Raw genomic sequence first — 22,869 nt, forward strand, 5'->3', positions numbered from 1 at the left:
AAAGATGGAATTGCTCCACTTTTTAGAATCAGCCTTTGTGCACAGCCGGCCTTGTACTCTCCCAAGTTCTGATAATAGTCCTTGAAAAATGCGCAACACACAGTCGAATATTTTGGTTGTAATGTTCTGGAACAGTGTTGTAAATAAAGCTTAACCACTGTTTTTCTAATTGTGTCCACTTTTGGAAGGCCAAACAAAGTAGTTTGGCTTTCACAAGGAAAAACACAGCGTCTCCACAAGATGTTGGTGCTGGCGGGAACAATAATACAGCAAGAATAAAAGTTCCGCCTTCTTTGTGTATACATTTGGGCTGTGTCATGAAACTCTGCCCTCACATACTGACATAGATTTGTGGGGACGTGTTTGAACGAAGCGTTTTAAGAAGGCGTGACTGAGTCTAAACTTTTACAAAGAATATGTCTTTGCATTTAAGACTTTGAGCTTTGTAACTTCTTAAAGGTTATTGTATTTAGAAGTTAATGTAAGATCTTATACATGCACAAACAGCTACATAACACACTAAAGAAAAAGGAAAACGAAATCATATCATATGACCCCTTTAATGACAACTGAGATCATACAGTGTGACATGGCAACACAGCGATTATCATGTTCATACAGTCTGACAAGAAATAATCGTAAAAGGACTATTATAAATCGCACAGTGTGCACTCCGTTGAAGAGCAACAAGCAGCGAAAGAGAACTGTCTTAGAGACTGTTTCTGAGCGCTGTCTGAGAGACGTTTGCACATGAAGCCACAGTGCAGAGAGTGTATGAATACCGAACGGAGTTGTTTTTGCCACCGAATTTGGCTCGGATGGGCAAATACACATACTTGTGCGTCAAAATACCCATCTTTACAAGTATCCTCATAAACAGTCATTTATGTCTAAAAGCTCCAATATGTAACAATTTTGTAATAAAATTTCCGAAAATAACTTGCACAGTGTGATATATATTTCCTCCAGTTGTGTACTTACAATATCTCAAAAGTCTCCAAAGATTTTTATTTCAGAGAAATTCCGATTTTAAATAACTGTCCGTCCCGGAAAAGAAATGTCGCCTCAGTGACGCAATGTCCGCACTATCCTTTTTTTCCGGTGTGGACCATGTGATATTCCACCACACCGGAATATCACATGGTCAAATGCGGAAGTGGTGGTTATAGCGTTATTGCCATAGACTGTATGGTTATAGCTGATATGGATCACGATTACTCTTTGGAGAGTATTGAAGTGCCAACAAAACGAAAGCGTCCATATTCGGATACACGCAGACTGTGTGACAAACGGAGGAATAAAACCCGGATAAATATCGGCCAGGCGTTTTCGAGATGGAGAGAGCTGCGTGACAATCTTGGACTTGACAGAGACTCTGCTCTCACGAGTGTATTGATAGACAGGTAAGCAAATCAAATGTTTTTTATTGTACAAGTAACGTAATAGTTACAGTAAAGATGATTTTAATAGATATGAATTAATGACAAATAGCTCCAAAGTTGTAACGGGATAATATAGCATAACATTTCACGTTCCTTGCAGTTCATTATTTATGATGACATAAAATAATACGATCAGACATACAGGTAATACAAATACGAATAAATTACCTCATTCGTGATCATGATTCATTAATTCCATTTAGATACATCACTAGATGGTGAAAACGCATTAAAAACGACATCTCCCATCGTCACCTCCTTCATAGTGTCATCAAGCTTCGCCTTAGTTATTGTTGGAAACTGCGCCCTCTTGTGGTGAATTTTTTTTTAACATATTGGAGCTTTAAGTGAAAGTAAACACATGTAACAATATATTGGATCTGTGCATTCACTCATAAAGTGATGGCAGCCTAATAAACCTGCTGCTGTCTCATCAATGTTAGTTAAACTGTTCTTGACTGAATCACTCTTGTAACTTTAAAAAAAAATGTATATTTAATTTACACAGTGAAGACTATGCAGTGTTTTTTATACATTTGATTACTTCATAAAATGGTTGTAGTATTTCTTATTTATAGTGCTTGAAGTTTTTTTAGGTAGGCCCATTTCATTTGTCTGTTCTATTGTAGTTTGTCCTATTGCTTGTAATTAGTTTCCTTGTTCTTATTTTCTCCCTGACTGTTAACTTGTTTTCAGTAAGCTTGTTTTGTTTTACTTGTCTTCAGTAAGCTTGTTTTTTTTTTTACTCAGGCCATTGTTAGTTTGTGATATTGAAAATGATGACAATAATTATTTCAATTGTATCATTTTTTAAACTATATAAACTATATTGTGATATATAGTTATTGTGAAATAAGATGACTCGTATCGTGACACAGGATTTTGTTTATATCGCCGACCCCATCCCCATGATGAAGGGTCAATTGAAGAGATGTGTGGTGAATGAAAGCTCTGAGAGTCTGAGCCGATGTCGCTTACCTCTGTGAGAGCATGAAGCTGACCTTCCTGAACACACACCCCCATGAATCTACAACATCACAAAAACAAAAAGAGAGGTTGATGTTAGATGCTCTAAAGCAGTAGAAGTTACAAGTTTGAGGAGATTTTTCAACGATGCCAAAAAAACCCTCCATCATTTTTTTATTTATTTTTTAAATCAATGCACAATGGAATAAGCACTAATTCAGCAATATCATTAGACTAAGCTGTTGTCATCTACGCCAATGGAAAATAGACTTATTTATGCTCTACGTTCATTTCTTGTGTCAAAAATGGCTTTTACAAATGACACCACTCAGACAGGTTTATGGCACTGTACATCAACACTAGCTATAAAATGTGACAGTCAGACAACATATGTATGAATGTGTCAATACAGTTAGGCTATATCTCTGCCACTTACGCTACCGCTTGAAAGTTTGTGGTCAGGAAGTTTTTTTTTCCTCGAAAGTAAAATACTTTTATTCAGCAAGGATGCATCAAATTGATCAAAAGTGACAGTAAAGAAAGACATTTATAATGCTACAATTCACAACATTTACATTAATTGGATTTTTTAATCAATCAAATGCAGCCTTGGTGAGTATAAGAGACTTCTTTCAAAAACATGAACAAAAATCTTGCAGACCCCAAACTTTTGAATGGTAGTGTCTGCATGCGTAAAGACTATCTCTAAGTAAAATCTCGGTCACTTGTGTTGTCTGATGCGAGGCGTCACAAAATGTCACAAAAGGCCATTAGCAGAAGCAAAATGTTCAGAAAGTCATCAATTGCAAAAATGACAGTGCGAACAGTCAGAGATCAAATTTGAAAATTACAGACCAGATAAATGTCTAGTGTGGGACCTACATAATATAGACATGCAGTAGCTTTTCACTAATGTGTTCTCAGCCATGACACAACGTATCTATGTCTCTGAATGACCACCTCACACGAGTCATTACACAGGATACAAATTTGTCTGTTTTCAAAGTTATGGCCCCATAAACCTCAGGCCTGGCTTTTATTGCGGGTCTGTGTTGGGATTTCTTCAACAAAGATCCCCTCAGCCTTCTCCTGTCCCTCCACCCCCATGCACTAAGACGTAACAATGGTGAGATTGTAAACCACACACAGACCCCCTCTCTCTCATCCACCTACAAACTCACATTCTGCTTTACAAACTGGACAAGCATCACAAAAAATTCTCTAGGTGGCATTTCATCATATAAACATAACATAATAAATAAAATGAAAAAATAAATGTAACAAATAATTAAACATGAGTAAATAAAACAAATATTAAAAAAAACATACATAAAAAATATGTATGTTTTATGTAGTAATATGTAGTTAAAAATAAATAAATAAATAAACACCACATCTGAACTACTTATATTCTCAGGTCCAATTCCCCATTCATCCTCAGGTGCGGGATATCTCAGCAGACAAAACTCACAAGTTCTTCTCTGAGCTGATGCGGAGAACCAAGAGGAGGCTTTTTGATCTCAATGAAATCTAAACTCAGGATGTCATTACACTCCATCTATTTTTAATGGATTTCTGTGGAACGGGGAGGAAGAGGTCCTCTCTGCGTTTCCATTACAAGGGAGAGAAAGATTCATATTGAAAGCAACACTCCCACAGTCTCACTATTTAAAGGACGGCATTTATTTTGAGCCACTGGCAGTGCATAAAACGAGGCACACACCTTGTTCAAAGAGTAGGAAACCTAATACATATTAAGCTACATCATATATCTTTATATGAATACTGCAGTCGTGTTTTTCTTTGAAACACGCTACATCCATTTTCCTGTTTAGTTACAAGCTTGTTAAATTAAGATAAATTCTAAGAAGTTCGTAAGAATGTTCCTGAGTGCAATTCTTGAAAAATTCTTAAGAATTTCTCAAATATTTCCTAAGAACATCTTTTTTTTTCTTTATGGAAAAATTACAGGCTTTGGTGTTATTTGATTGAAAGGCGGTATTGCTGAAGGCTCGCTGACTGAAAAACACCTCAAAGCCTGCCTTTTGTGCTACCTTTACCATAGTTATCATAATAAGCAATCAGACCATTTGTGGCGACAGACTTGACGGAAGTTTTTAATGAACCGTTAAAATAGTTGCAGTGGTCTTTCCCATTCAGCTGCGCTCTGTCTTTCTTGCGCTCTCTTGAGTGAATGCGTCCTGTATCTGTGCTGCCTCGCTAGTTCTAGCTAGAGTGAACAATATGTAGCTTGTGTTATGTTGCAATACTTATTTGTGGTCTTAAAGGGTTAGCTTCCCAAAAATGAAAATTATCCCATTATTTACTCACCCTCAAGCCATCCTAGGTGTTAATGACTTTCGTCTTTTAGCCAAACACAAAATATCCTGGCTCTTCCAAGCTTTATGAACTGAAAGTGAATGGTACCATGGATTTTGAAGCCCAAAAAAGCACATCCATCCATCATAAAGCGCAGAGAATATAGCAAAACAAAACACCGGTCACGAATTAGAGAATTTGTGCGCTCCACGCTGCCGCTTCTCTTGAACTGAGGCGCTACAGCGATTTGTCACGCTACATTAAACAGTGCCAAAACGGTTTATTTTTCGTAATAAAATGAACAGAATTGAAAATCTGAGACTTTGTTTCATATCAAAATTAACAAAGCACAAAGCTTATTGTCATATGAGGCATGCTACAATGTTCCATTGATTCTTCAACTAAAAACAGGGTAGACTAATCGGTTCGTATAAATCGGTTCGTAAAAATGAGAATCGATTCAAATCGAGAAATCGATTTTTTACCCAGCCCTACCAAGTATGGTGGCCCATTTTCACAAATCTGTGCTCTGCATTTCACCCATCAACGTGCACACACACAGCAGTGTATAGAACACACACCCGGAGTGGGCAGCCATTTTTGCTGCGGCGCCCAAGGAGCGATTGGGGGTTAGGTGCCTTGCTCAAGGGCACCTCAGTTGTGGGTAATGAGAGTGGAAGAGAGCGTTGTTCATTCACTCCCCCCACAATACATTTCCTGCCTGCCGGTACTGATACTCGAACCCGTGGCCTGTGTGGGTAAAACCCACTGTGACAATGGTGTTAAAATGAAAGCAAAGTATGTTGTGTGAAAGCACCTGAGTATGTTGGGGTGGGAGAGTCTGTTCATGAGCTGAACTTCTCGCAGCATGTTGGCACGATTACTGCTTAGCTTGTTCATCTTTAGGGCCATTACCTGGTCCGAAGCTTTGTGACGCACCTAAAACAAAGACAAAGCGAATGAGAAATGTCCCTTTAGTCTTACTCTGAATTTGAACTACCATACCGACAATATTAAATGAAGAAAGTTCTTATATGCTCTGAATGTTCATCTTAAAAGGAATATAAAGAATGCAAAGAATTTTGTTCAGTGCATCTTGGCCCATTGCTTCTCTCTGGCTACTATGATTATGGGCATTGGATAAAGTAATAACCACACCATTAGACCAACAATACCACTTAGATGGGATGTGACATACATTATCATAGAAGATCATTGTTAAAAATCTTTAATACAGAACCAATATTCTAGCACGAGGTGAAGAATGGAATAGACAAACACTGACTGCATGAATGACTATTGGCCATGTATGGTTGGGGGTTTCTCAATATTTCTAAAATGTGCTTCTGCATATCCGTTTTCCTAGTTTCATTTTTGTGCTGTAATCGCACTGACCAATAAAAAGACAAATATCAACCACAGGATATCCTCATTAGTGCAAAAAAAAAAAAAAAAAAAAACTTTTTTTTTTATGTCTGTAAAACGCTGACTTCCTCAAAATGCATGCAGAGATGGAAAAACAAAACACAGCTGAATGATTACTCAAAATTAAGTGCTAGGGAACCAAAACATTGAATTCTGTGTTAACTTCTGTGAATGTTGTAAACATAGCAACATTTTATGAGCATGTTCTTTTACTTTAAATGCATGGTGCTGACTGTACTGCAGTCTGTAATCAATCACACTTCTGGGATCAGCAGCCTAGGAAGAGCCCGTTTCTTGTGGCCACCTACAGTGAGAGCCGCCTGTCAGACATGGACCCAGATGCCTTCTCTACGGCACCCAAACTCTCAATCTGTTCTGCTAATATCAAGTCACAGCTTGCTGCCCATCATGCAACAAATCCAGTGTCCTAGGAACATTTTTCGGTTCCTCAAACGTAGACGGATTGGCAAATTGAGCAATATGATTATTTAGGGATTCTCCATTGCGCTGTGAGGTTTTAGGATGTTTGTTTGAGTTTATCATATGGATACACATTGAAACTCATGTTCAAATAAACTGAAACATGCTATTATTGTATTAGCTTTCCAGACAGGTTCTTGCAGACCTCCCCATCACAGCTGGTAGTTGGCTCAGCGCATTACCCCTGTCTGTGCCACATGCAGACACCCCCTGCCAGCCATCCTAAAGTCATTTACTGTGCTTTAAATCTCAGCCACCTGTGTGGCGAAGGGAGGTAATATTCTTAATGGATATATACAACAAAACACTGACCAGTAATGTCCAGACCTGCAAACTCAGTAGAGGTGAAAAAGGTGACATGTTTACAAATGATATTGTTCTTGTCTGGGGGCATCCTCCCCCAGGAGAAATGTTTTGTGATTTTAACATGCAAATGAAGCATTCGGGTTCACTCTGACAAGAAAATAAAGGGAAAAGACAACATTTGCATAAAGTAAAACAACAACAACATTTATTGACACGGGGGCAGGGCATTGAAATTTCACAATTGGAATTGACTTTGATTCACAAGCTTGCAATTTGATTTACTTCGATTCATTATTGATTAATTTGGGGCCTATCAGGTAAAGTACATGGTTAATTTCCTCAAAGAAAAAAATATCTCTCAACTAATGCTGTAAACTATACAGGGAAACCCAGTAGGTGCATCATTATAAAATCAAAGGTTAAAGTTAATTGATCTGTAGGCTACTTACTTTTAAATTACAAAAGGATGTTTTTATAATAATACATCTTTAATGACAATTATGTTTCTACTCACTCTTTATATAAACTTTTAAATGGTGGCCATCAAAAAGCGCATTATTCAAACACATTGAAGAACATGTAAAATACAATGAATATGCAATATATTGAATATATTTAACAAAATGCCCCTTTCTAAGTTAATTTTTCTAGCTGACTTATGCTGTTTTTTTTTTTACATTTAATGGCTTTTCTGATGTAAATGTGACGTTGTTTGCAAGCTGTTTTATTGACGCCATTCCACGGTTGAAACACTGATTGAGCGGGTGACATGATACAGATTTCGGGAAATTGTACTGTATCTTTCAACATACCTTCTGATGTTTATTCATGTTTAATTCGTGTTGTAACTAGTTAAGCGGAAGAGATGATCGGTTCACGTGCAAACTGTCCTGACACTGATTATTTTCTATTTCATAAATAAATAGGATAAGTTAATATTACAAACTGTTTCTTTTGCTTTTTTAATTTTGGATTTATTGTCAGTACTGGGCTCACAGTTCACATGTATTGGGTACTTTGTATTGTGTGTGGAATGACCGTGTTCATCCGCCACCACCGAAGACCCAGGAAAAACCCTGCTTTCACTGCTATGACAGAAGAATTGATCTTAGTAATGGGCATCATGATGATGCACTCTTCTCTCAGGGCTTTTCTGACCTCAAAACTTCATTGAATTATTCACAGTGAATATAAACCCTCAGAGCTTACCATACCACTGATGCTCAGCATCAAGGGTAGTACTCAATGTAGGGCTTAACAACTAAACAATTATACATTACAAACTCTAATCAACACCCAGATGCTTTTTGTTAACAACAAAAACAAAACAATGGCAATTATCTGACTTGACAATGTTCACTGTCACAATACTTGCCAATATGTAACCAGTGAGTAATCAGGAGGGGTTAAGAAGAGGCAAAGCTACTTTAGGCAATGTTACTTTAAAAAAAAAAAAAAATGTATGCAATACTTTAAACCCAACAATACTTAAATAGACTTAAAACAGCCAGTTTTACCACACTGAAAGCTAGTCAGAAAACAGAATCATTCCCAACGTTCGACCGCTATGTTTCATCTTCACCGTCACCGCAGGGATCAGAACTGTCATCGCTTGATCAGCCCCTATACTCTTCATTATTTGCACAAGTTAACTTACTATTGTAGTCCAATAGCAAGTATTCTATCATCATTACTAAGCTAACAACATTCAATCTTACAAACCAAAAGCTGACATTACAACCTGGATGACAGCTCATCAGCTGAATCACAAGATTAACCTTCTTTTCCTCCTTTAGGGCCTTTTCCACTGAATCTATGTCAATCTTTGAAAAAGGCTACACAACTTTCACCTCCTAATGTGTAAAAACTAGGAGTTATCAAACACCTGAAAAAACATCTAATAAAACGATTTCATGTTCACTTACGACTATAATTAAGCATGCCAGCATATTCACAGGAAGAAAGAAAGTTGCGCTCTCTTTGTCAACAGAAAAAGTTTTACTCAGCTGTTATTGAGTCAGTATTGTGCACTTCTATAACTATCTGGTTCAGCAGGCAAATCAGACATAAGAAGACTGTAACGGACTGTTAGGACAGCTGGAAAGTTAATTGGTGTGCAGCTGCCCAACCTTCAGGACTTGTACATCTTCAGAGTGAAGGAACGGTAACAGGTAACATGATCAGAGACCCCTCTCACCCAGGCCACAACCTGTGCTTCTCCCCTCAGGCAGATCTCTGTGCACTAGAACATCTAGGCATAAAAACAGTTTTTTCCCCAATGCTATCTCCAGCTTAAACAATTAACACAGCATTTACTACCTTTTTTATATAATTCATACCTCAGTACTTGAGAGAGTGTGAAAATAATTAGATATTATGTAAATACATACATACAGCTGTATATACAGTACATAATGCACAAATCTATACATAAGTCTTCTGTTCAGATATATACCATTTTATTATTATTATTATTATTATTTTCTTTCTTTCTTAGTCTTATTTAAATGTAATGTTCTTCCTATTTGTGTCATATGCATGCATGCATGTACCCAGAGCTTCAGCAGAAGAAGGAGAAAAAAAAAAATAATAATAATAATAAAAAAAAAATCCTGAAGTGTTTTTGCGCAATAAAGCTCATTCTGATTCTGATTCAGAACTCAACTCTGCAGGTTGACTTTGGTAAGGCCAAGTGACTAAGAACTGAAATCGAAATAACTTATTGTCATCAGACAACCATCTCACCTTGTAGACCTCTGAAAAAAACCCAGAGCCAATCCACTCGCAGATGAAGTCATCGAGTCGGGTCAGGCAAGAAAAGGCACTGATGAGGGCCCGGTAAGAAGAGGGACACACCCTGTCCAGCGGTGCCAGACCGGTTTCTGCTCCTCCTCCTCCACAATCCAGGTCCTCCAGCCGATCTGGCCGTGTGGGAAACCCAGCAATGGAGTTCCGTTTGCTCCGCTCCATTGCTGCTGGTGCAAAAATGTATCTGGTAGATTAACAATCACCGGTTCACATTTTTGATGGTCCTTTCCAGACCTACAGAGGAATAAACAGATAAAATATTGTTAATAACAGCACGTTGGCTATGTCCCATTATATTACCCATTCTTGTTACAACCGAATATGTTTTGTTTACTAAAATAGAAGCAATCTGTAGTGAAGGAAACCAGAAACCCAACATGAGCAGTAGACTGAAGAGTAGATTATGAAAAAGCTTGATCTTGATCTGCATTACAAAAATATTCTGTTTCTATTTGAAATACAAAATGAGACAGAAGATATTTTCTTCTGTGTTGTGATGTACATTGAAGTAAAACAGATTATCGAAAATGTAGGATGGAAACTTGGTTCATTCCATCAGTTGTTGATTGAATGGAGGCAGACCTGAATGTGAATTTGCTGTAGATCGTAAGAAAATTACAGTTAAGTGGACTAAAAGATTGGATAATACGTAACAGAGAAATCAGTAGCCTAATTTCCCTGGAAGATCGATTTAGGAGATTTTTTATTAAAAAATATGAGTTTTTTCCAGGTTGTGTCCGTTGCTGGAGCGGCTGAGAAGGGTCCGCTGTCATTATACTGTACGAGAGCAGCCTCTAGAGGTGAAATAAAAACCATCACTGACGCCTCGTGGAGTTTGTTTTGACACGCGAGGCTGCGCTGCACAGAGTGGGACACCAGATGTGGATTTAAAAGGGACAATGAAACAGTATGTATACAGTACTCTATAGTACATGTTTTCATATCATTATAAAGTAAGTAATTTGTTGACTAGATGCTACATTAGTGTAGAATCTGAGCATCTACTCAGATTCTAGTTAGAATATTTCAATTCAAATATTCAAGTTTCAACAAAACCAGGAAAGAAAATGCCTCTGCACTCAATTGGATAGATCTACAACCAATCAGAGCAACGGAGTAAGTGACGCATGTTCTTCATTCATCTTTCTGATCAACAAATGATCGTGGTTCTCTGTTCCTCTTTTAAAATTAATGCGCTGTAGATATCTTCTATAACAGACGCGATGGCGGAATCTCTCTCAATTCTCCAGCGGCAGTAATCTTTGTTGTAAACAAATTCAACCCAAGCGCTCTTTGGTGACGTGGATGATTACGTTACTGTTCATCATCTGTCCATCATCGTATAAAGCCCACCCTGACCATTTGATTGGTCCGAACAGCTCTGGTTCGAGCATTGTTGCTCCACAACAGATGAGGTCCAGACCGAACTTCCCGACCTCAAATGTTGTGGGCGGTGCTAAGTGCGGCTGGCATCCAGGCTAACATTAGTGGAGAACAGCAGTATATTTGCCATGGAGGCTGAGAGGATGCTAACATTAGTAGTACCTCAAACTAGTATGTAACAAAAACAAACGCAAGTCCGACCCAAATGTTTAATGTTACGATTGTTACCATGCAAGTAGCCGGTTTGCAAACAAACTTGAAATTGCATACCCCTACTAGACCTAGCCTACTGGACGACACCTAAAATAATGCAAAATAAAGGATCGGGCTTAGGACAGCCGATACCAACCAGTTAAAAAAAATGCTTAATCAGCCCCCATACGGACCCTTGAGGGACATCCCTATCAGCTAAGTAGTAAGAACTGTTTTGCACAATTATCTAAGATAATTGTAATACACGTGGAAAATACCATCGGGTAGTAAACACATCTAAAGTAATAACTTTGCATCTTCCTAATTGAAGCGTGCACAGCAGACAGATCCCCAGCGCAGATAAAGTGCCAAGTGGCTTACATTTTAAATTCCTTACACTATCCAAACAAACAATGTCCAGTCAATGGCATGAAAATTAATCACCTCGACTAAATTCTCTGTAAAAGAACACAGAATCAAACCATTCACACTCATTTCCCCTCATTCATCACAAAAAAGAAAAGAAAAAGACATATAACAGATGACGGATATGGAATAAACTGTCCCTGCAACATTCCAGTTATAAGCTTGGGAATGAAATAGGGAAATAAATAAATAAATAACAAAACGCTGCCAAGATCTAAACACTGGCTTCCCACTCTCACAGTCGAGTGCCACACCTCAGTAAAAAGCCACTTTAAAAGGACCAAAACATTTACGCAGGCCCTAGGCCGCTCAACAGCTGTCTCTACTCACTACATTGTGATAAATCAACTCAGTCCATTTCTGTAGATTCCTCCTGTGATTTTCAAACGAAGGAGCCAATCATATGGCTAACCTTCAATAATAATTAAGGTGGGCTGTCCCTCTGTTTTTGATTCCATAAACATTCACTTAATGATGCGATTAACTGTAGAAAGCAACCAAAACTACAGTGTGTTCAGAGCTGGAGTATGTAAGAAGGACTGGATCACTAAAGACAAGCCCTAAAACAGCTGTTTTCATTATGATTCCAGAGGCAACTTTCCACAGAGCTTATTTCAAACTTGACCGTCGGTTGGGAAAGCCTTAAGGGAAGCAAACACTCAATGTTCAACTTACTGCATGATTTGACCTATATACCAATCCTTATTTCCAAAAATAACCCTCTCAGCCTGGAAATAAGCAAGTCACAGGGTCAAAAACTATGCACTAGGCTACTACAAAGGGGTTCCACCAAAACAACAACACTGACAGTAAGCTAAATAACATTGCACAACAAGACCTCATTTTTATCTAGCACTACTCTAGTATCTGACTCATGATCTCTAGCAGCCAAAAAGACACACAAATTCCAAAAGAGGTTGTAATGCCTTCACAATCTCCAGGTTCCAGGTATTTTAAATGACATGATTAAACAGAGCGACCTCGCTGATGGCTTGAACAATGTCTGAGCTTCCAAAGATTAGAAATAAGAAATGAGAAGGACTTGACCATCTTGTACAGACATTTTTCAGCTCATACCACACATTTTGTGCATGCATTTGATCTAACCACTGTTGAAAACAGTAAGTCGGTGTTTTTCACGAATCATCTTAACACCTCAAAATCTGCTCAAGATGTTGCTAAGAAGTGCTTAGACGCAAATAGGCCTATTAACGAGCATACTTAAGACACTTTACAGGTCTAAACACATAATTCACTTCACAGGGTCAACATATAAAATTACATTAACGATTTATTAACAGTTATCACAAACCATCCCCCTGATTTAATAAACAAGAACACATAAGGAAACTATGGTAACGTTTCCTAGCAATCATGGTGAATTTGCAAACTGCTTTACACACTAATTGCGCGTGGGTAGTTACTAGGGAAGCAGAAGAAAGCGGACGCAAAAACAACTCGGAAGTGCAAGTGTTGCAATCCGAGATCGCATAATTGATGCGGAGTTGCTGACCTAAAGTGAACTCGGTTTCTGCAAAACAATAAGCGCCAGAATACCGCTGAGAATAGTGATCAGGTGCAACTGCATTGCTGTCATTAAACTGTTACATGTGGACACCAAAGCGCTTTTTACTTGTTTACTGATACACGCGCGTGGGTATCACGTTCAACGTACTTTAAAACCAAGAGGAAATATCGTACACAAAGTTAATTGTCTTACCTGGTCATCAGGCTTGAAAGTGAAGCAAAGATATTCTGGCGGTCGAAAGGCCTCACTTAGTCCCATTGCATTTTGCAATAGCAAACAAGGGCCATACACTACAATCCATTAACATGGAGATATAATTTACTGTTTTGACCAAGCGTCGGCTAGGCTATATTAAGAATTAAACAACACAAGCTCTGTGTGAGCGTCTTAAAACTTAATTTACCTCAACTATAATAAACTTTCCTACAGAAACACAATTTTAAACGTGCACAAGTAGATAACTGCGTATGTTTCGTCGTTCTGTCCACAAACATGAAGCGGTCAAGAGAAAATAAATAAAGTGCGAGCTCTTTCTATGGAGTCCTTCTTTCAATATCCTGTCAGGCTCTTCAAATCCGTTTCTATATTCCTAACTAATTTAACAAGCAGTGAATCGCCAAATACGTAACCACGTAGGGTGAGTTAAAATACAATGAAGTATATTCAAGAGACAGCCACTTCCATAACAGTTGCCTCTCCCCACGGACCAAACTTACGTTTTCATTTGATGGAGATGGACGTCAACGTCGGCCATAGAGATGCAAGAGACTTCTTAAACGGTATTATTTTGAACCAATCACTGGGGAGGCAGATACCACTGTGGGCGGGTATTTCGATTGATTGACTCGTCTTTCCGCGAATCAAAATGTTTACTCAAGGTAGAGTTGTCCAATGATAGGCTTGATTCTATGGCATAATAAAATACATAATACAAAAGTAGATTCACATTACTAATGGTTATTAGGCCGTGTTCTTAACATCTCTGTGTGTTTTAAAATGCAGTCCATTGTATTATGGGATCGAAAACAATTGTAAGAACAATAAACAATTGTGGGGAAATGCATTGACAACATTTTAAGTATTTATTCCGTTAGGAATTCGAAAATTACTAACCCACTGTGGGTAAATTGTTATGTATATAGGATTAATGTAATGATGCCCACTGTTTGGATGCTCATTATATTTTAGCACACATGCCTTCCAATAAAGCTGTATTCCAAATGGATTATGGCGCCATCTTTTGGCAGAGAAAACATTCTTCAAGGTAAAACAATATGATTCATGTAGCCTAATATAGTTGTTACTACTAGCCTACTACTACTAATAACAATAATAATAAACCCCCTTTATATAAAATGTTCTAATATTTACATGAATTAGTTGCTACAGTGCACTTATTTAGGGCCTACTTCTGTTTTAAAATACCTGCATGTAGCCTAAAATCTGCAATTCATTTCTTAGTTACACTGTTGACCCCACACCACTTAAAAACCTGTCCCTAACATCTAATATTACACTTATTCCACCTCAATAGCAGCAAAGTCTTTTGATACAAACAAACACAATATTCTATTTATTAGGATATACTACAAATAGCCTACTAGTTAAGACACCTAATATAAAGAGGGACCAAAATGACAACAACAAGACTAATATTGGGAGAGTTTGCGGTTTAGTTGGTAAACTGACTTATCTGAATAGGCTATATTCAATTGCCATTGAGTGATATCAAACAGTTTTTAACAGTTTTAAACATTTAACTGCAGAACATGTAGACTGATAATGTTTGCATGTGTTTGGTGTTAAAGTGTAAGTTGCAGGTTAAATTTTTCACGAAGATAATGCAATGTGTTTATTAAACATAAAGATAAGAACCGCCCACCATTGTTTTTTATACCAAAATGCTGATATAATATGAAAAGTTGGCACTTTTAACAGTGGTTTTAACCGCTCCCGCTCCCTTCCACTAGATGGGGCGTGACGTCATATGAGGAACTCACTAGTAGAGTTACCGGCATAGTCATAGCTATAGATGCCTTACATAACTGCAGAAAAGTTGGTTGTATGTTTTATTTGATAAAAAAAATTATGGATAAAATAACTCCATTGTAAACATACTCGTGTGTGCTGACTTCAAGGGGACCGTGATCCTGCCTGAAATGAGAATAAGCTATTCGCAAAACAAACGGGTTCAGGCACGTCAGATCAGCCGGTCGCGGGTCGAGCTGCTCCACTAAACTAAACGCGTTCACCTCACAGCAGCACACACTCTCCACTGCTGATAGCCCACACAAACACAGTGATGGAGACATCGATCTCTCTTTTTCTTTTCTGACAATAAACATCGCTAATTAAATCGTGAGAAATTGATAACGCGTGGATTGAGGAAGGGTATTACATGACGTTTGAGCCGGCGATGAGACTAGCGATTGGTGCCTGTGCAGTGTGTGCATCTCTAACGTTGCAGCTCTGATTTGGACTGACTTACTGTAAGTATTCAGTTCAGTCGTTGTCCCTCCTTGCTATTCTACATGACGGCAATATTTTGAAAAGACTTGCTTGTTCCGTTATATTATCCGGGTTAAGTTTGCACCAGGCTAGACTATAACGTAGCTAACGTTACTCACCAGGACACTTGGCCAACCCTCCACTAATTCTCCTTACACCAAGCATTAATAACTCTTTGAGTGCCATGGCTCCCCTCTCTCACGCCTGACCGGTTAAAAATTGTAGGGATGTGGTCCATAAAGAATTTGATGGTTTCCCACATCCTCAGTCGTTCTCCAAATAGCCATAATACAGTAGGAATCTAGCAGAGTATGGGTTGCGAGTTCCTCTTGTGACGTCATCACCCAGTAACTGAAAAAACACGCTACCGTTGAAGAAACCCCAATAAATGTTATTTTAACGCATTTTAAGACAGAAATAATTAAATATATACATATAGAGCACTTTAATTTACACATTAATTGGCTGTGGTGGTTAACCTGCAACTTACACTTTAAGCAACGCTGGAAAATACAAGATTAAAATCTAATTCAAACTAGTTGCGCGATGAAACACTTGTCCAAATTCAATGTGTGGCCTAAATCTGTACGTCCCTACCCCTCGGGGCAATGGGGTTAATCTAGTCAGTCGGTCAAGAGCTTATTAGGCTACTACCAGTCTGATGATTATGTCACTAACCCAACACCGACTCTGCTGTCTGTAACATTAAAGGACATTGCGCGGTTAATGACAAGATACAAGGATAGCAAGAATGAGAATACTTACAGGTATGAACGCCTAGTAATTGGAAACCATGTTCGCCAACATAAAACTGCAAAATACTAATCTTATTAACACGACTGATTGACACGTTTGCCTAACTGTATGTCACTGCATTTATTTATATTTTTTGTGATAGCGTTTCTTTCGGTCATTGCTGTGGTGTCAGGATACGTGGAGGAACTCGATGACAAGTAGGCTATAAGTGCTTCACATTGTAAAGGAACTGATTGTACTTTAGTAGTGTAGGTGTTGTCAGTGCAGCGCAGTTATTTTTGTTGCATGCAACGTACTGAGATCTTGAGAAATGGCACTTTATGATTTTGCGTAATAATAGATACTATATAATTGTATCTGTGACTATCTAGCTATACTATTTCTATTAATAATATACATACATAGGCCTACATACAGACAGATAGATAGATAGATAGATAGATAGATAGATAGATAGATAGATAGATAGATAGATAGATAGATAGAATTGTTTATAATTGTGTCTGTCTATCTATTTAGCTATAGCCTACTATTTCTATTAATAATATACATAGGCTACATACAAACAGACACAGACAGATGAACAGACATATAGATATATGAATGTTTGATTGAATGCATTAAACAGTTCACATTTACAGGTTTAAGGAATACCGACAGGATGAACTTTGGCTGGTGGAGGTGAGAGTACAGTGCAGTCTAATTTATGCAGTTTTATGCTGTGTGTTTTGCAAATTTCTGACATGCCAACTGTGTGATATCATGAAGGTTTTTTTGTATAAATTTTATTGCAGTTTTATGCTCCATGGTGCGCATACTGTCACACATTTGAGCCAATATGGTATGAAGTCGGTGCAGAGCTGAAGAGTCTGGGCTCTCCTGTTAATGTCGGCAAGATTGATACCACAGAGCACAAAAGTGGGTTCCAGTCATGTGTGTGCAAAAGTGTGTATGTTGGAAAGCTTTGGTTACACTGAATGCACACCTAAAATTATATATAAGATTACCAAGAACTGCATTTATGCCATACCCCCCTTAGGATCCTTAGATGAAAGCTAGTGCTGTAGCTTGGTTTGAGATGACAGTAATGGTAATGCCACACCAGGCCATTGCTTAGCAACCAATTAGTATGCTACTTAAACGGCAGGATTGGCTTACCTGCTGTTTAATGGGATTAGTTAAGCAGGCCTCATGCGCTCATGAGACTCAGTTCGTTGAACTGTATACATAGTCTGTATTGAGTCTGTATCTTGTTAACCAGATGGCCATATGGCATAAGTTGCATTTCAGCAATCCTTTTAGTTTCTTGGAATTAGGTTGTTCATTGTATTCCGACTTAATAATCTTCTTCTTATTAAGTTCACGCATAAGCTTTCTAGCTAAATAAAATGTAGCCCATGTCTTTTGTTTTACCCCCCACCATTGGTAAACCCTGTTATTAATTAGTTTATATTAGATTAGTGTTTAAAAAAATCCAAGCAAATTAACTATAATGGTGATCTACTAATGATATAGCTAACAATGAACTAATGACAATCTTCTAAGTATGAGTACTACCATTATTATCTGAAATGCTTCTCCACTGATGTATGAATAATAATAATAATTCTTGCAAATAAAGCACAAAAGCTTGATCTCTTGTGTCTTTAGGCGTTGCTTCAGAGTTTAATATTCGTGGATATCCAACCATAAAACTGTGAGTTAATGCCTACTTGTTATCATACATAAATTATTGTTCATACTGTATTTGATTCTTTTTATTTGTTTTGTTCTCTTAAAAAGGTTTAAAGGAGATCTGTCTTTTGACTACAAAGGGCCACGAACAAAGGATGCTATTATTGAATTTACCAATAGAGTTTCAGGGTAATTCTAGAGTAAATCTCACCATAATGTATTGTATTGTGTCTTTCGTGTTCTGCACTGACCTTAGTTTTATGTCAGTTAGTTGTAATTCTCTTCATGCAATCCCCTTGTCCTTTTTTATTCAATCTAGTCCTGTGGTAAGACCACTCTCTAGTGTTCAGTTGTTCCAGCATGTTATGAGTCGTCATGATCTTATCTTCGTTTACATTGGAGGGGAGTCGCTTCTTAAGGTACACATTATGTAAAATGAATGTCTGTCATACAGGAATTATGTACAATGATTGACTGAATTACATTGGAACAGGAATGAAATGCAAACTAATGAACAGTAGAGCATGAGTTCACAACTACTATTAGATTGTATTTTATTATTGTTTTATAAATAAACTGTGTGAATGTATTTATTGGCAAGTCATGCAAAGTCATTCAGGAATGGATCATATTCGACTGCTAGTGAAATATAAATCAAGGTTTGTTTTTTGTTTCTTTTTTTTAACAGAAGAAATACTATAAAGCTGCAACTGAGTACATTGTCCACACTTATTTTTTCTCTGCATCTAAGGAAATTCTTCCAAAGGTAAAAGTTTCACTTTTCAGAGAAAATCCCTCTGTAAAATAATCCGATATTTTCAACTTCTTAGAAAATAAACCAAATCGATCCATTATTGATTTTCTCCATAGGCAGTCACTCTGCAGGATGTTCCCGTTGTTGCTGTGTTCAAAGATGGCACGTACTACCTCTACAATGGTAAGATGTACTACTTGCAGTGCATCACTTTACCAAGCCAATATCTGAAACTAATAGGATCTGTAAGCAGCGAAATCTCATAGTCTCTCAGCGTCTGAGTTCAAGGCTGTTTCCTCTCATCGCCTCTCGAAGGGTGCCGTTCCACTGGGGCAGATTGGGGAGGTGGTAGTGAAATGCCAGGGCATCGAGGCAGAGTGTCACTAGGAAAGGGCACCAATAATGGGAATTAGGCAGGCGTGAAGAACGATGCAGCACCCTCAAAACAAACACTAGCCCATGACAGCCGTTTATCCTCAGGGTGTTGATCTGCTGGACTTCCCCATTGTTGAAGAAGGTCTTTTGGAGCCAGAAGTTTAGCAGGAAAGGATCAGCACATTGAACCTGGACCCAGAACGCGGCGCTGTCAGACGAGTCCTCTACGATATGAATAGTTAACACATCCATGGAGCAAGGTTAAAGACAAGGTGTAGAATGTAGATTCTGCAGCAGATATCATATATTAACATCTTCTTGATTGCCTAAAAAGAAATACAGATTTGGTCAGAATTGTATTTTTTTAAATTAATGCTAAAATTAAATGCTTTTTTTTTTTTTTTTAATTGAGCATATAGGATCAAATTACAGCCCGCACTTGTATAAGACAACTGCTAAAAAACTCCTGATATCCATGCTATTGTTTCAACTTGGAAGTCAGTCCTTATGAATCGCTTACCTGACATTATTTACATTATTAAATGGCCTCTTTTCATAACATAGTTCAGATGGTAATCCTCCTAATAAAAACAGAAAAGTTCCCAAAAATGATACATAAATATTACAGGTCACAGCACACCAATATATCTGATATGAAAGCACATTTTCTTTATTGCTGGAATTCAGGTTACTTTATTAACACAAAAGTACTTGTTTTGTTATAAGTACTTACCACAGGTTCTTGCATGTATATAAGAAACAAGTGAAAAATTTTTTGTGAAGACATTATAAATATAGCAATGGTTTCTTACCATTATATTCCAAATTATGAGAATACAGAGACAGTAAAGTGTTCCAGCTCTCCTCTGTCATGTGGCTTATTCTGAACATTTCGTCTGGGCTATCATCCAGTACACACCCTTTAAGTCAACAACTTGACTGTGTGCAAGTAACGTATTTTGCATAATTTAACGCACAGTTAGTGGACAGAAACACTTTGATAATAAAATGAAAGATCATTTGTTTCTTATGATTAAACATTTTTGTGTGTTTAACTTTGCATATTGTTTGCACAGGCTTGATGGTAACCTTTAATAAGTGTAGAGCTACATTTATTACATGAACACATTAAATGTACATGAAGTAATAAAAAGTTTAATCTCTCTTGTTTTATCATTTCTATAGAATTTCTTGATGGTGATCTGTCTTCCTGGATAAATCGAGAACGTTTTCCCTCTTACTTCCAAATCGATAGTTTCAGTCTGTACCAGATGGGAGAACAAAGTAAGCCTGTCTTTCTATATGAACATATATAGTATTTCTTTTATTTGTCTTATTTCCTAATAGCCTATTCAAGTTTACAAAGTGCGTTGTCATTAATTAACACCATTTCTATGTTTTTGCCACTAGGTGATAAAACAAAACTGCTAGATGACTTTCTGCCCAGATACAATATTTATGTGTGAAAACGATGCTTTGACATATTGTGATTATGTGAACTTCCCATGCATACATAATTTGTTGTGATGTTGTTGATTTCTCACACTTTCCTCAAAGGTAAACTTGTGGCATTGGCAGTAGTAGATGAGAAAAATCCATCTGAAGAAAGCATTCGGTAAGTTATAAGATTAGAAAATGTGCATGGAAGACATCAAAACCATGACAATAGCCAGTTTTTCTCTCCATTATTTCTTTTTAGTTACAAAACTCTGATGGAAAGGCTGTCTACTGAATACAGAGATCATTATAAAAGGTAGGTAGCAAATTTATATGAACTATAAAAACAGCACCTGACATCTGAGTTTATCAAAGTATTTGTTAACAAAGGCCATATTGTTTTTTTTTTCTCCTAGTGATTACCAGTTTGGTTATATGGATGGTAATGAATATATCAACGGTTTAATTATGGGGTGAGTTGAATTGGACGCAGATTTCAGCAGGTGCAAAGTGCAAGAACTGTATTTAAAATGGTAAATGGTAAATGGACTGCATTTATATAGCGCTTTCACAGACCTATGACCAACAAAGTGCTTTACATATAGCCTCACATTCACCCATTCACTCACTCATTCATACACCGACGGCCACTGACAAAAGCCACTGACATAGATGAATACAAAATGATTTAGGCTAAATTATTTATATTACAGAGATATAACAGAATAGCAAAATATTTTCTGCCATTCTGTGCTCATATATTTTTGTATAATCACCACTAATATGTTTCTTCTTCTCAGAGAAGTTGCGATGCCCTCCATAATTGTGCTGAATATGACCATTGATGGATACTGTCTACCAGAAAGTAAGATTGAGACCATTGAGGATTTACTTCGCTTTCTCAACAGCGTTCTGGATGGCAGCACTTCGGTATGAGGCGCGAAGGTGTTTTCTTCTCCATCTTTTCTGTCATATAACTTCCTTCTTGTGAAATACAATGGGCCTTTTCTAATAAAATTCCATTTACCTTAACCAGCTACTCGGAGGAAATGGGTTTTTGCAGTGCACTAAGAGAGTTTTCTTTAAAGCGAAGTCTACTTTGGTGGTAAGTCTGACAACACTTATTATTTTAGCAGAAGGATAGATTTACTATTATTACATTTTTTCCCAAATATTTACCAAACGCTTAACGCACCAAAACCAAAGAACACGGCTGATCACATCCTCATCAAATATTTACTTGAGGCTAATATTTTGGTCACTGTTGTCCCAGTAACTAATATAAATCTCCTCGATCTCAGTCAATGTTCCAGACAGCTCCGATCTTCTCCTGTTTTGTGTGTGGACTGCCTGTGGGCATAGCTGTAATGGTTATCTGGGCTACATGTACTGCTGTACCAGCAAATGATGAAAAACCTGAGGAAGGAGCTACAGCCAGTCCTGCTTTGGATGCACACGGGAAGAAGGCAACAGAATTGCAGCCTGGCAGCACAGAAAAAACCTCTGAAGCAAAGAAAGAGGATTAACATGGACTGTTTATTGAGGATCATGTTAATCTGTAACATCATAGTATGTCATACTGCTTTCCCCATTTTTATAAATTGTTTTCCCAGTCTGCATTGTTGATATTGTGGTTGGTTTCTTTATCAAATAAACTTCAAATAACTTAATCAACTTAATTTATTTTATTAAGCTTCCATCATGTGAAACAAGTCTATAAATATTTTAAATCAACTGAATGAAGCACATAGGCTATATGGCCATGTAGCCTATGCTGTAAACAAGTTGTGTTCAAATTCATTTGAACATTCTACTGTACCATGTTGGAGGTCCCTGGGTATTTTTTTCTTTTCTTTTTGTTTTTAAAAGGCCAAGTATGAAGTATGAAAGAGTTCTCAACCCATTATTGTGACCTGTGTCTGCTTCAATTACATGTGGCTAAATTACATGAAATTATTCATAACTATAAAACTATATATTAGTATAGCATTTTAATCAGTAAATCAAAACGAAATGATTACCGGAAATATATAAAACCACACAATGTGATATTACGACGCCATCTATCGACCATATTAAAAATGGTAAAT

At 37.4% G+C, this 22,869-nt stretch overlaps 2 protein-coding genes across 3 annotated transcripts in view; one reads left to right on the forward strand and one right to left on the reverse strand.

The window, feature by feature from the left end:
* Positions 1-14,007, reverse strand: part of tesk2 (testis associated actin remodelling kinase 2) — a 29,948-nt gene extending 15,941 nt beyond the window's left edge. The window contains exons 1-5 of one of the 2 annotated variants that reach the window (XM_081373715.1): positions 13,679-13,993; positions 13,468-13,565; positions 9,684-9,980; positions 5,545-5,666; positions 2,421-2,469 (exon numbers count right to left, since the gene is read on the reverse strand). In XM_081373715.1, coding sequence (XP_081229841.1) covers positions 2,421-2,469; positions 5,545-5,666; positions 9,684-9,908 — 396 coding nt within the window. In that variant the 5' untranslated portion in view covers positions 9,909-9,980; positions 13,468-13,565; positions 13,679-13,993. Of the gene's footprint in view, positions 1-2,420; positions 2,470-5,544; positions 5,667-9,683; positions 9,981-13,467 lie in introns of both variants that reach the window. The other variant, XM_081373714.1, reaches the window with a different exon arrangement.
* A 2,321-nt stretch (positions 14,008-16,328) lies between these two features.
* Positions 16,329-22,447, forward strand: tmx3a (thioredoxin related transmembrane protein 3a). The gene is made up of 16 exons (XM_081374153.1): positions 16,329-16,550; positions 16,682-16,736; positions 17,181-17,220; positions 17,334-17,457; positions 18,190-18,235; positions 18,322-18,402; positions 18,533-18,632; positions 18,902-18,979; positions 19,084-19,150; positions 20,528-20,626; positions 20,900-20,957; positions 21,042-21,095; positions 21,196-21,252; positions 21,580-21,709; positions 21,816-21,884; positions 22,081-22,447. Exons 1-16 carry the CDS (start codon positions 16,535-16,537, stop codon positions 22,303-22,305), a joined length of 1,299 nt encoding a protein of 432 aa, XP_081230279.1. The 5' UTR covers positions 16,329-16,534; the 3' UTR covers positions 22,306-22,447.
* The last annotated feature ends 422 nt before the right edge of the window (positions 22,448-22,869 follow it).

This window comes from Scardinius erythrophthalmus, assembly GCF_964197995.2.
Source record: "Scardinius erythrophthalmus genome assembly, chromosome: 9".
NCBI classification, from domain to species: domain Eukaryota; kingdom Metazoa; phylum Chordata; class Actinopteri; order Cypriniformes; family Leuciscidae; genus Scardinius; species Scardinius erythrophthalmus.

Coding starts and splice junctions, on each gene's coding strand:
- tmx3a (XM_081374153.1), top strand. Junction 16,737..17,180: donor GTGGAGGAACTCGATGACAA/GTAGGCTATAAG, acceptor TCACATTTACAG/GTTTAAGGAATACCGACAGG. Junction 18,633..18,901: donor GAGGGGAGTCGCTTCTTAAG/GTACACATTATG, acceptor TTTTTTTAACAG/AAGAAATACTATAAAGCTGC.